General features: G+C 39.6%; 1 protein-coding gene across 2 annotated transcripts in view; it reads right to left on the bottom strand.

The window, feature by feature from the left end:
* Window positions 1–4,441: 4,441 nt before the first annotated feature.
* The window catches only part of LNX2 (ligand of numb-protein X 2), a 70,973-nt gene continuing 61,043 nt past the window's right edge, over window positions 4,442–14,371 (bottom strand). For both annotated transcript variants that reach the window (XM_012744045.3, XM_012744048.3), the window contains exons 8-10: window positions 12,013–12,244; window positions 8,556–8,714; window positions 4,442–6,751 (exon numbers count right to left, since the gene is read on the bottom strand). In XM_012744045.3, the coding sequence (XP_012599499.2) occupies window positions 6,616–6,751; window positions 8,556–8,714; window positions 12,013–12,244 (527 nt within the window). In that variant the 3' untranslated portion in view covers window positions 4,442–6,615. The remainder of the gene's footprint in view (window positions 6,752–8,555; window positions 8,715–12,012; window positions 12,245–14,371) is intronic.

The following is a 14,371-nucleotide window of genomic DNA, read 5'->3' as shown; positions in this document are numbered from 1 at the left end:
TACATTACCATATTGGAGTTTATTTTTTGGTCAGCACGTCTATTCAATCTGCAACATTATTTCGATTACTGTAACTTTGCAGTAAGTTTGAAATCAGGAAGTATGAGATTTTATTCTTCTTTTACAAGATAGGTTTGGCTATTCCGAGTCCCTTCAGACTCCATATTTGGATGGATTTTTCTATTTCTGCAGACATGTCATGAGGACTGTGACACAGACTGCATTGAGTCTGCAGATTGCTTTGGGTAGTATTAACATCTTAACAATACTAACCTTCCAACCTATGAACAGGGATGTCTTTCTGGTTACTAATGTCTTCTTGAATTTCTTTCAGCAATATTTTGTAGTTTTCAGCATATACATCTTTTGCCTCCTTGGTCAACTTTATTCCTAGGTATTTTATTCTTTTTAGAGCCGTTGCAAATGAAATTATTTCCCTTAATTGGCTTTTTGGGTTGTTCATGGTTAGCGTCTAGAAATGCAATTACTTTAGTGTGCTGATTTTGTGTCCTGCAACTTTGCTGAATTCTGAAATATATTATTTAATTGCTTTTTAGACTTTATTCTTATAAACTGAAGTGGGAACCCCAGAGAGCACACTGGGCCATACATTCTTTTGTCCCCCTACCTCCCAACCCCAATGTCCTGAGAATCCAAAGATTTCCCAACTCACAAGGCATCTTTGTGCTGCCAGGAGGCTAAAGGTCCAGTTCTAGGAGCGGCTCGCTTGTCAGTGCTGCCGGTCTGCTCCACAGGGCCCTGCGCCAGGGTTCTCTTGGCTCTGGGTCAGCAGACGGGGTTCCACGTCTGTCTCTGTCCTTTGCCAGCTTAGTGTCTGGGGTGAAAGCTCAGCCTCACTGAACATGCGTTTCTTCACTGTCCAATCCACCTTGTCCTCTAAGGTGCTTCGCAGCTCTGATACCATGTGCCAGATTATGTACCATCAGAGTACACGCTGACTGAGGTACGGTTAATCATTTGTTAAATAGTTCAGTTTTTATCCCGAAGAAATGCCTACTGCACGAAGTACATATGAAAAAGGTTTGCATTGTATGAATTATTTTCCCATTTGAAACCCAGAATCCCACTCAAATGGCTTTCCAACCCATATTGTACTGAAGTATCCTGTTTGTTCCATTAACTATTCACAGAGTCAACTGGGGGACCGCTGTTATTAATTTCAATGGAAAGCTAAAATGCAGTTCATTTTCTATAATTGCAGGCCCACAGTCTAAAGAGCCAGCAAAAGCTTTTAATCTGAGGCTTTTTTAGAGGACTATGATCAGAATTACATTGAACATCTTTTGAGGGTGCATAATTACCAAAACCTCAATAACATTGACATTCAAAGAGCCCTATACCATAGAAGCTCAACTCACATGTAAGGAACAAGGCAAATTGCCGTCTTAGTTACTCAGGGACAGAGAAATGGCCACGGGGAAGGTTGGCAGTGTTTGCACACTTTGCTTTTCGATTTTATTCCAACGTGGCAGCTTTTCATACCATACCACACAGGAGTGGCACAGACCCACTCCCCTCATATGCGTGACCTCCCCTGGGAGCCACCAGCTGCAAACCGTGGGGAGACGTCAGGGAGGGTGGCCCCCATCCGGCCACCAGAGGGCGCTAGAGCGCGGCCCAGTTAACCAAAGGGTCCCCCGGCGAGGCCGAGCAGGGGTCACCCCAGCTCCCAGGGGTCCGATGCCCGGCTCTAGTCAGCAGGGAACTAACCCGCTACCCCACTGCTACCTTCTTCCCGAGTGCTCATGAGTAGAAGCGTTGGTCGGGGCTGTCACCCATTGGTCACAGTTCCATGAGAATCAAGAACTTTTCCTTAGATGTTCGTGATTGTCCACAGAGTGAGTTTTGCAGCTGGGAGCACCCACCACCCTTCACAGGTGCCCACCTACCTCAGCACAGGCTGGGGCCCCACAGCCTTCAAGAGGCCCGGCGGGGATCCCGGACTCCAGCTCTGAGGCCTGGAGAGGCGCAGAGGGCAAATCTACAAACCATTCTGGTGTGTCGCTTCCTGGCAGGGTGTGCTCGTGGGAGAGGCTGGCAGTCGCGGGTATGTGACTAAACACATCCATGGCCTGAGACAGTCTCCCATTATTTCTAGAGTAGATGGGTGAGAGAAGATCTTTCAATAAAATGGAGGCAAAATAAAAAAGAACTTTAATAGCTGCCTCCACTCTCACAACCTTGACGTTGGACAATTCACTGTTGCTCCTTTTCCAACAGTCTCAGCCACAGATGTTTTCTCACTTAAGCACTGGTGGCCAGTCTTCAGGCAATCCAAGGAAGGAGGTTGTTGAGGGATTCACCTTTAACCGAGAACCTTAGAAGAAACAAGGGAGTACGGATCCAAGCCTGTGAATATAGCCCACCTTCAAAGCATTATTTGCAGGTGAGCCATTTAACAGAGCTCAAATGGAAATCTTTAAGTGCTTCCCCACTCAGCCACTGGGGCTGTGCCACCTTCCCCTGGTGGGAGGCAGGTTCTCTGCCATCTGAGGGATGGTGTTAGATCTCCAAGCGCTAGTCTTTTATTCCTGCATGTGATTAAAGTTTTAGCATCTCTAACTTAGGCACTTTATAGCTATTAGCACTGCGCTTACACGTACAACTTTACTTCTAAGAGCTTTTGTGTTGCCATAGAAATTAATTGGTAGTACAGTTAAATGGAATAGATTTACACCATCAAATGGCAAAAGAGCTTTCTAATAAGGACCCCGAGGAGCTGAAATGTTTCCTTCAGCAGGCAAAGAGGAGAGACTTGAGAGAAAGAGCTCAATTCATGAATTCCTAGTCTGTGGCTAGGACAGCAGTTCGCTATGTTGGTGTAATCTATATGGTTTTATCACCAAATGTGGACAGATGGAAGAAAATCTGAATTAAGAAAGATGAAATTAGGTGTTGTGAAGAAGGAATCTAGAGCCTCTCACTGTATGTTGTGCAAATGGTGGTCAATTCTTGTTTAAACAACTACACGGGAAAGAAATGTATCAATCACTTGAATGGACATGAGCATTTTCAAGTGCTTAAGGAAACTTGAAAATAATAAACGTTAGCCTGCAGCTTAAAACACCCCACCCTCCTTTTTTTCATGTTGATTTAGGATACTTATTGCTTACATAAAATGCCAAGTGAACCTCAATTCTGTTTAAGCTTTTCAAATTCCAAATTAGTAAAGTCTGACTTAATGAGGCGTTACTATACTCTAACATGGGTGGGGGGCATGATGAATTGGGCGAAGTACCCTTAGAAGCTGAAATTCAGGTTAATTTCAAATTTAGTTTTAACCATCCATTTATCTTATTAAAGCTTCAAGCATCTGAAGAGTCATAAAGCTACAGCCCACTTTAATATACAAAAAAAAAAAATGGATATCAAGTTCTGCGGTTGTGGCAATAGAATTAGCAGACCTCGGGGTCTTGAGTGAGAAAAGAGCAACAGCTAGGATGGAGGAGGAGGAGTTGGCTATTGCATCCTGAGAAAACTGAACACTCTAAATCTGCCTTCCAGTTTTTCCTACAAAACCATGTCTCTGGATTTATAATGCAAGTTGTACTTATTTTAGAAAAGTTGGTGACAGTGATCTTTGCCGAGCTGCTCTCCCAGAAAATGGCAAATTGGCTTAGTGACTCCCAGACTGCTTGGAAACTGGCAATGTGACGGTGACGATGCTGCCGCAGCCCAAGCTTTTATGAACTCTTTCCTTCCACCTGGACCGCAACTTCAACCTCTAGATTGTCTGAGTTGCCGTTAATCCCACTCTGGCCTTCTGTTTCCCACATGTCCTTTGTGGGATGTTGCTGTAATGTTAAGGACCATCATGAACTGTGCTTGTGTCTGCCAGTGCCTGTCAGTATTTTGTAGTTCAGAAACAAAATCTAACCAAACCTGAACAGTATATAACAATTATAATAGTGGCTACCTGGAGAGGAGAACAAGGAACAGCTACAATATTGGCCACCAAGTTGGACTACGGGGTGGATGGAGGTCTCGCACCCGAGGCTCTCACACTGTGCAGGGGGAGGATGGAGTTATTGAGTAAGTTGAGATTTATGTTAAATATGCAGAAAGAGAAATTCAAGGGTAACTAAGTGAACAGAAAGATCTATAATTCAGTAGAAACGGAAGTGAATTTTAATAATATATGTTATATAACCCAATGTATCCAAGATATTATCATTTCAGCCACATTCCAGGTACTCAACTGCCACGCATACTAGACAACACAGGTCTAGAGGTACTCTGCAGGTAAAAATCCCAAAAGTATAGATTTCTATGTTCTGCCTACAGGAATGAGAATGAGAAGGTGGACTTGTGATCCTGAGGTTTTGAGCTTGGCTTACTGTAAGTACAGTGGTGCCACCAACAAAAATAAGGAACAGACTGAGCCAACAACGTATGCTGTTCAAGGAAGGAGACATGTTGCTGTAATGGAAAGGAGGACTTTTATTTCCATCCTGAATTATTATGACACCATTATTTAAACACGTCTGGAAAATCCTGAAATAATTTAAACTGAAGGCACAGGACAAATCAAGATATTTAACTATCAGAGCTTAAAATGAGAAAATCCAAATAGTTCTACAGTAACAATAAATTATGAACAAGTTTCCATCACCAAATATCATTCTGACCAGAAATGACAGTCTTTTGTCATAAAGGCTACAGCTGAAGCTGATTCCAAGATTTTCATGATAAAAATAATATTGAAAAAATTTTCTTCTTTCAAAATACTCACTATGCCACTGGGTTCAATGTAAGTATTTTACATGCAACAAAGTAGCAGTTAGGATATTTGCTGATGGATGGCTACCCCCCCCCAAGAAATGACACATCCTTACAAACTTTAAAAAAATAGCAAAGTTGGTTACAAAATTCTATTTGGGGAGCAGAAAACAACTTGTTCCATGTCAATTAGAATATCAAAGCATTTAAATATCAAATTGCTTCCAAAGCCGACCGTCACATAACAGTAATGTACTGTATGGGGCATTCCACTGTATCTTGGTTATATGTTGAACATACAGTGTAGCTAAGGGGCTGAACAAGTCAATAGCAATTATTGTTGCCATATCTTACTTATTCTAAAGAGATATGTTTTAAAAACTCATTACAAAAGGAACTGAAGTAATCAGTGACATGCTACAGATACAATAAACTCCAGCAATGCAATTGCTAAGCTTGAAAGTGGTCATGCTTCATAATATACTGTACTGTAGTATTTTGAAATACATTCTCTGATTATCAATACCATTTATTACAGAGGTCACTTGTAAATTAGCTCAGATTCTGAACTAGGTTTCTAAATGAAACTTTTTTCAAGTATGCATAATATTAATACGGTAAAGATATTTTTCTCTTATTCACTTATGTGTTTTCCAAAAGATAACCATGTTGAATTGAGGACAAACAAAATGGGCTAGTCATAGTTTTCAAAAACATTTCAAAAAAATATGAAATAGTCTAGTGACCAAGAGCTGATTAAAAGATACTAACATCTAAAACCTACTATTTTAGATAAAAACAGAACTTTTCAGTCTCTAACTTGAAACAATTATGTTCCTAAGAAATAATGGGAAATATGAGGGTTCCTAAAACATTCAAGAAAGACTCCTATCTGAATAAAATAAAAAGATCTCCCCTGTCCTACTTAGCTGTGATATATATTTGTGTATTTAATAGCAATATGGTTTTATCTTTATCATCTAGTTTAATTGCATAAATCACAAAAACATTTCCAGCCAAGATTGCTGATAAGTATAATACAAACTCTAGAAATGATTTTTAGCAAAAATTACTTCAAAATTTTCCTATATAGCAAAACATTCCTTTGGAAATGGATCTTTAATGCTTTTGAACTGTTCAAGTAAATGCAGCTTTTACCATCTCCAGCACTAAACTGTAATTACTGTCCAAATTCCTCTGTCACTAGATAACAGTATCTTTTATTCTCTACTATTCTAATAATAGTACATTATTTTAAAAAGCATTTCTGTAGTGGTGTCAGACTTACTTCTTCATCTTCTATTAGTATTGAGAGATTAGAGTATAAATAAAACAAACCAGAAAATCACTTTATAAACAGGATGAAGTGTTGAAATGTTGGCACCGATGAAAAATGGAACGTTTATCACCTGAATTTAAAATGTATCCACTCACGGCATTGGTTACAACAATGGCGGTACAGGCTGCTGTTGCTGGCTTCACTGACACCAGTCTTGGGAGATACATAACTCATTCTACGATTCAGGCATTGAAACAAAGATCCACCAGAAGTTCCCTACTCCAGCTGGCTGGGTCACAGTTTGGGTGGACTTCGCTCATTACTACATGCAATAGTTTGACAACTGTGAGTCTGAATTCTGAAAATATAAACTCATAAGGGTTAGTGGAAGACTATTTCCAAGCTAAAAGAAATGTTAACTAAATTTAGGAAAACATTTAAATAAACATACACGGATAATCTTAGTGGTTTTTGGCCCATGTATACCAGCTGTGTCAGCAGCTCCTAACAACCAGAAACACAATGAAATAAAAGGGGTTTCTTTCACAAACCTAAAAAAAAAGGAAGACGCAAGACTCAAAACCAATTCCAAAAATCTACACAAGGCTGCCAGGCCAACAAATAACTGTCAGGGTGACTTTGTTCCTCTGCTCCTTCAACATGGGAACTAATGCGGAATGGCTCATGCCCACAGTTGACAGGCCATTTACAGCCACGATCATGTCTCCACACCTGGACAGACAGGGACAGAAACAGAACATTACTATTTTCATACTATGAAGTACATTACCCCAGATAAGATTTGCTTAGCACGAAAATCGCTTGTCAATGATTAGGGTTATGATCCACTCTGAGAAACACCTGGGATAGTTTTTTTAAGCATGCCAAGGAAACCCTTGTCCATCCCCCCAATACCTGGTAGATGAATTTCAAGGACAAGCAAAATCATTTTCATATTAGTTTAAGCAAAATATAATATGGAAAGCAAATCTGCTCTGTCTTAAAAATGAAAACCAAATGCGTTTGGAGGAGGTTATTATTTTGACTGTTATTTCTCTATCCATTCTTAGAGCTCATATATCTGAGGGTTGAATTAAATTGGGAATAAGACCTTTCCTCTTCTTTCAGCTACTCAGACACCCACCGTCCTCTTAGCACAATCATCACAAATGGATGATGTATCTGAGGCCCTTTCCATCTTTATAATTATCATTATGATTTTTGGCCTTCAGTTTATACCATAAATGATATGCAATTTTATTGCTAATGATTTCAATTTCTTTTTGGAAGAAGGTGGAATACAAATTACAAACTAATTAACTGAGGCCTAGACTGGTTGAGTAACTCGGCTAAGAGAACAATTAACTCATTTTCTCCTACTCTTTTCCTCCTAAAATAATTGTTTTCCACCTTTATCAATATAGACTGACCTGGAGCATACTAATCCTGATCACCTTTTCACAATACTATTTAGATGCCACTTTCTCTTTGCGAACAGTGCAAATTCTCCATTTATGCAGCATTCTGTCTAGTATGTCAACATTTACTTTTTAAGAACTGGTTCTTTCATCATAAACTAACCACTAAGAACTTGGAATCAACTGTCTTCTTTTCTGATAATAATCTCTTGACATGACACCTTTTCTTTCTTCTCTTAGTGCCTAAGCTTTGAAAAAGAGGCTGCACACTGGTTGAGCGAGTACTTTCTGCCCAGTGGTGGCAGTCTGCAAGGGGTTAAAAGGCCAGGGCCCTGGAGCCAGGCAGTCCTGGGTTTAAATGCCAGTCAACCACTATCAGCTATTTCATCTTGGGCAAGTTTCTTAACTTTCCCAAGCCTCAACTATCTTGTTTGTAAAACAGGAATAATAATGACACTTACCTCCTAAGGTTAAGAAGATTAAATAATGCAGGCACAGCACTTACCAGTGCACCTGGCACACTGTTAAGCTCTCATACATTCATTTATCAAATATTTATTGAGATCTTACTATATGTGAGGTGCTGTTATGACTGCTAGGGGTATAACAATAAATGCAACAAGACATGGAGCCTGCATAAATACAACATCAGGGAGAAATGAGTGCCGTGCAGAAAAATTAAGCATAGTCATCTAATGACAGGACTGGACCTGCATAGGTTGTGTGGGAAACTTGCTCAGAGCTCATTGTCACATCACAGTATGTCCAATCAAATGATGCTGATTCAGTACCTATCATTAGATTAATAAAATATAAGTGACAAGATAGTAAATGTAATGCTTTAGTCTAGATTAGGGGTCAGCAGACTTTTTCTATAAAGGGTCAGATGGATGGTAAATATTTTAGGCTTTAAGAACCACAGTCTCTATCACGATGACCCAATACTGCCACTATAGAGTGGAAGTAGCCATAGATGGTACATAAATAAATGAGCTTGGCTGTGTTGCAATAAAACTTTATTTACAAAAACAGAGGACTGGATTTGGTGCCGACCTCTGATCTAAATCATGTCCAGCATAATCAACATGAATCACATCATTAATTAGAACAAGACTCACTTTAATCTTCCATCATAATAAGCAGGAGTTCCTAAGACAATAGTTTTAATGAAGAAAGGCTGATTGGTGTGGTTCTCTTCATAGCCACCAACAATACTAAAGCCCCAACTTCCCAAGTAGCTTCTTCGTAAAACTATATCATGGCAGCTATGAAGGGCACTATAAACAAACACAAAAATAAAGAAAAAAATTAACCTGTAGGCTTTCATAGCCTGCTTCATCTTTGCTATAACCCCATACCATATTATACTTTTATCACTCTCACAATAAAAAGGAAAAAGGCTATTTTATTTGCTTCTGAATAGATTATTTTGACAACCCATTTTTCTAGCACAGATACAGTCCTAGGTAGACTTGAATTTATCCAACTTTTTTTTAGTCCTCTCTTCCCAAGTGAAGACATATACATACACACATGTACAGAACTTACACAAACTTGGTTACAAGTCACACCTCAGGAATCTGCACGAAAAGGTTATGCATCTATATCTGCTCAATGCATTGTCAACAAAGACCTCAATTCTAATAATCATCTGTATCTTCAAGAGTAATTACAAAGTAGAATGCAAGAGGTTTAGTACTGCTGAACTCAGGACTCAAATGACAGAAGAAAATGACCAGGAGTGTAGCTTTCAAAAAGAAAGCAGATAATTACTCCCTTTCTTGAAGGCATACCCCAGGGGTCCTACTTTTAACCTACATGAGTGGTTATTTGTTGCTCTTCCTCATTCACTTAGAATGCTTTCATTTTAAGAGAGACTCTAATTGCCAAAACAGAAAAATCAATCTGGAAAACACTAACAAAAAATATTTTTTCTTTTCCTTTCTATATCATGGACATTGTGAAGCTACAATTAAAATTAGCCAGTTTGGAGGATGTTGTCCAGGGAGGGAGAAAAAAAATCTACTTACATTTTCATAGCTCTATGGACTTGGGAACAAGCAGTGAGTAAAAACTTAAAAAAAAAATAAAACAAACAAACAAAAAACCCCTAAATGATATATAGCAAAAATATCTCTTAATAAAGAAATAAAAAAAAATATCTCTTTAATAAAGAAGTAGCTCTCATTTTTAGGTAAAACTGGATCTACAGGCATCAAGCTTTCCCATTTTTAATCCATAAAAAAAGATTTCTTAATAAAGCCAATCCGTAAAGCAACATACAGTATGCCAGAACTTCTAATCTCATCTAGTTTCTTAGCTCACTGATAAGAAAGGGCTTTTAGAAAGACCTCTTGGATGGGGCAACTTTTCAATGGGAAAAATTAATCTGGCTTGGTGTATGAAATAAACATATTTCAAGCAGCTAAATCATCTTTATCTTAAAAATAATCTGTCTCTCGACAAAGCACCTATAGGTCTGAGAGACAAGAATTCTATAATAGTTTTAGGCCTTTTAATTTTTTTTTAACCAAGAGAACCAGTCACCACATTAGGTTATTAACAAATGAAATCCAATGATATCCTTGCTTTTTTTCTGTTATTGCTTATGTGAAAGAACTTTATAAACCACAAATCACTTTACATAATGCTGGGTGTTATTATAAATTTATTCCACATGAGTCAGATGGCTCAGAAGTTGGCACATTCATATTGTTTATTTTTATTTTAAAGAATCAGTAATTTTCATCCTTGGTCAAGAGTCAAAATGCTTCATCATAGTTCAATTTTAGGATTCTTATATATAGTAAGAATCTAAACTGATTTGGGAACAAATAATGACAGTAATACACATTTTTCCTATCTCAATACCAAACAACACAACAACCACCCGACTAGAAGAAGGAATGCACCCTGGGATGCCACCGGAGGTCCACGTGCTTCTGGGACCCTGACACCGAACAACCACAGAATGTCTTGGCTAGTCGCACAGTCAGGTGGGAAGCAACAAACTCTTTGTAACGGTAGAGCAGCTGCTCTTGAACACCAGTGGTTTGGCTTAAAGACTCTTGTGTCCAATAAAAGCTGAGTTTAAAATTCTGTCTTTTTAGGGAGAGTTAAAAAGATAAGGCAGGCTTTTATAGAGGCTTCTGGGATGGGGCAGGGCCCCAGGATTAGCTTGGGTTTTCTGTGAAAAATGCATGTGAAGTCTAAGCATCCATCAGAATCAATGTTGGTAAATGACAGCTGTTCTGAGTTAAGAGACTGGAATATCCAATCTCGTGGCTGGGCCACTTATATGATCAATCCTTAGTAGGAATGGACGGATTTGCTTTCTTTGTTTTTATAAACACAGCAGCCCCCAACCTTTCTGCATCAGGGACTGGTTTCAAGGAAGACAATTTTTCCATGGACGCCAGGGGAGGGGCAGGTCAGATGCTCACTTGCCACCAGATGCAGCCTGTCACTTGCCACTCACAATACGGTTTTGGTGTGAGTCTGCAAGCAACTGATTTATTATGGTCTCTGTGCAGTTAAACCTCTCTGCTAACGATAATCTGTATTCACAGCTGCTCCCCAGCGCTAGCATCACCCCTCAGCTCCATTTTATTCTTTTTCTTTTTCTTTTTTTTTTTTTTTCTTTTCTTTGTGAGCAGTGGAAGATATCAGCTCCATTTTAGATCAATCATCGGGGACTGGATTCTCATAAGGAGCACGCAACCTAGATCCCCCGCATGCGCAGTTTACAGTAGGGTTCGTGCTCTTATAAGAATCTAATGCCACTGCTGATCTGACAGAAGGCGGAGCCTATGTGGCGATGGAACCAAGGGGAGCAGCTGTAAATACAGATGAAGCTTTGTTGATCTGACAGGAGCGGAGCTCAGGCAGTGATGCAAGCTATGGGGGTGGCCACAAATACTGATGAAGCTTTGCTGGCTGCTCACCTCCTTCTGCACAGCCCAGTTCCTAACAGGCCACGGACGGGTACTAGGCCATGGCCTGGGGACTAGGGAACACGGCATAAACAGACATAAGTCTTTATAGCTTAGTTTTTTACGTTAACTCTACCTTTTAAAATGTAATGCTTTGGCCGGGTGCAGTGGCTCACGCCTGTAATCCTAGCACTCTGGGAGGCCGAGGCGGGCGGATCGCTCAAGGTCAGGAGCTTGAAACCAGTCTGAGCAAGAGCGGGACCCCAACTCTACTAGAAAGAAATTAATTGGCCAACTAAAAATATATATAGAAAAAAATTAGCCAGGCATGGTGGCGCACGCCTGTAGTCCCAGCTACTCGGGAGGCTGAGGCAGGAGGATTGCTTGAGCCCAGGAATCTGAGGTTGCTGTGAGCTAGGCTGATGCCACGGCACTCTAGCCCGGGCAACAGAGTGAGACTCTATCTTAAATAAATAAATAAATAAAGTAATGCTTTAAGAAAAATTACCACTTTCTTTTGTCATTTGATTTGATGTTGCTTTTATTTCATTAAAGCCTTCTCCTAGTGGGAAATTTACTGTTACATACTGATAAAGGCTGCACATATGATTATTCCATAAAACAACAAAAAAGCTATCAGTACCTTGGGAGCCCAAGCCACATGACCCACGATGGGGACCAGCTAGCATCATACTCGTTTTCGCTGAAAGTACTTGGCTGCTCTTCTGTGGTCTGAGTCACCTCCTCCACAATCTGGACCTCGAGTGCTTTAAGGGCAACAGCAGGGGAGGCAGCGCTGGCTTTCAGCACGGCCACAGCCTCGCTGTGGCTTAAATTGGTCAGATCAATGCCATTGATATTCAGCAGCACATCACCTGCTCAAACGAAGAGTCAAGAAAAACGAGCTGAGCTGCCAAGTGATCATTTCCCTGCAAATCCTGCTATTTGTAAACTAATCAACAAAGGTTAGTTTCAGTAACTCAGATAAGGTGAAAGAGCATTTTTTACTTCTTTGTAATTTTTATAACACTAAGGAAAAATCCAGTAGTTAGAAAACATTCCCAAATAATTCACAAATTTTAAATAATGTCATAATATATATAAAAAAAAATGTGGCTTGCGGCATCTTGATACAACTGGAAGTGCAAATCATTAGTCCCAGTTTAGCTGTGTACAGCCCTGGGCAGGTTCATTTCTCTTCTTTGAGCTTCAGAGATTTCTGCAGTTCTTTGCAATTCAAAAATTATTTGCTCCTTTGCTCTTAGAAATGAATTTTTAATATATTCTATTTTATATCGACACAGTTCTATGACATACAGACAGCCCCGCATAGTTCACTCAGGGCAAACACATCAGATTATGTACAGAGAGGACACCTTATGTCCACACAAAGAAATGAAGCTTGTGATTTGGACATCTTCCTTGCTTGAACAAGAAAAGGAGTGCTGCTCTGCCAACTGATATAACAAAGAAGTGCAATGAGGATTATATAGAAGGTTAGGAAGGAAACCATTAGTTTTGTAGGAAGCAGACATTTGTGTGACAAACTTTACAGAAAATCCCCCCTCCCAGTTTATCACCTACTTTTCAGATTATTAAAACAGAATAGTGTCATTGTAGAAAACTTAGAAAACATAATAACAAGGAGACAAAATGACCCCAAATACAACAATTGGAAAAATAACCTTTTCTTAATAGCAGCTTTACTGAGATATAATTCACATGCCATGTAATTCGCCCATTTAAAGCATACAATTTTATAGTTTTTAGTATATTCAGAGTTGCATGAACATCACAATAATTTTTAGAACATTTCTATCACATCCCCACCCCAAAGCCCTGTACCCATTAGGAGTCACTACCCTTCCCCCAACCCTAAGCAGCCACTAATCCATTTTCTGTCTCTATAGATTTGCCTATTCTAGACATTTCATATAAATGGAATAAGATGTTTTCTGCGTCTGGCTTCTTTCACTTGGTATAATGTTTTCAAGCTTCATCCATATTGTAGCTTGTGTCAGTACTACATTCCTTTTTATGGCCAGATAACATTTCGTTTTATGGACGGACCACAGTCTGTTCACCCATTCATTAGTTGATGGACATTTGAGTTGTTTCCATTTTCTGGCTTTTGTGAATAATGCTGCTCTAAGTATTGGCACTCAAGTTTTTGTGTGGACAGACATTTTCATTTCTCTAGGAGCAGAATTGCTGGGTCATATGATAACTCAGTTTAACTCTGAGAAACCGCCAAACTGTTTTCTTAAATAGTTTTATCATTTTATATTTCTACTAGCAATGTATGAGGGTTTCAATTTCTCAACATACTCGCTGATGTTTGTTATTATCTGTGGTTATCCCGATGGGTGTGAAGTAGTATCTCACTGTGTTTTGATTTGTACTTCCCTAATAACCAATGACATTAAACATCTTTTCATGTAGTTACTGGCCTTTTTTTTTTTTTTTTCATGTTTAACAAACATCTATTGAGCAGTAGAATCTGAGTGAGTGTTTCTAGATCATGATCACCAACTGCTATGACAACAGAGATACTCTTCAGCTCCTAGGGTTTCATAAAGATGGACGGCTCAGTGAGATTCTGATCGCATCTGCTGTATTACAGATTATCTACTCAGAGTACACCCAGCACAACGGAGGGAGCGGAGAGGGGGACACAGTGAAAGCAGTCTCGGGTAGGTGGTGCATCTCACAGATACATTTGTTCATGCCACAGAGTAAACCATACTTATACAAGTACACAGTGATGTTCCATGCTCTATGCTCCTACCTAGCACAGCCTGCTTACACTTACAGGCAACTGACATTTCATCTCATGCATACTCCAAGTGAAGCTGGTCAGCGATGACCATGAGTAGGCGCAGGAGCTTTCAAAGCTTTACTTCTTTCATCAGCACTCCTGGTGTTGTAAATGATGATGCTCATCAACCCCATTCCTATCCAAATCTGGCAAACTTGAGTGCAGTAGGGCTTCATGAGGATCC

This window comes from Microcebus murinus, chromosome 13 (genome assembly GCF_040939455.1).
Source record: "Microcebus murinus isolate Inina chromosome 13, M.murinus_Inina_mat1.0, whole genome shotgun sequence".
NCBI lineage: Eukaryota > Metazoa > Chordata > Mammalia > Primates > Cheirogaleidae > Microcebus > Microcebus murinus.
This window is presented reverse-complemented; position numbering and strand designations above follow the sequence as displayed.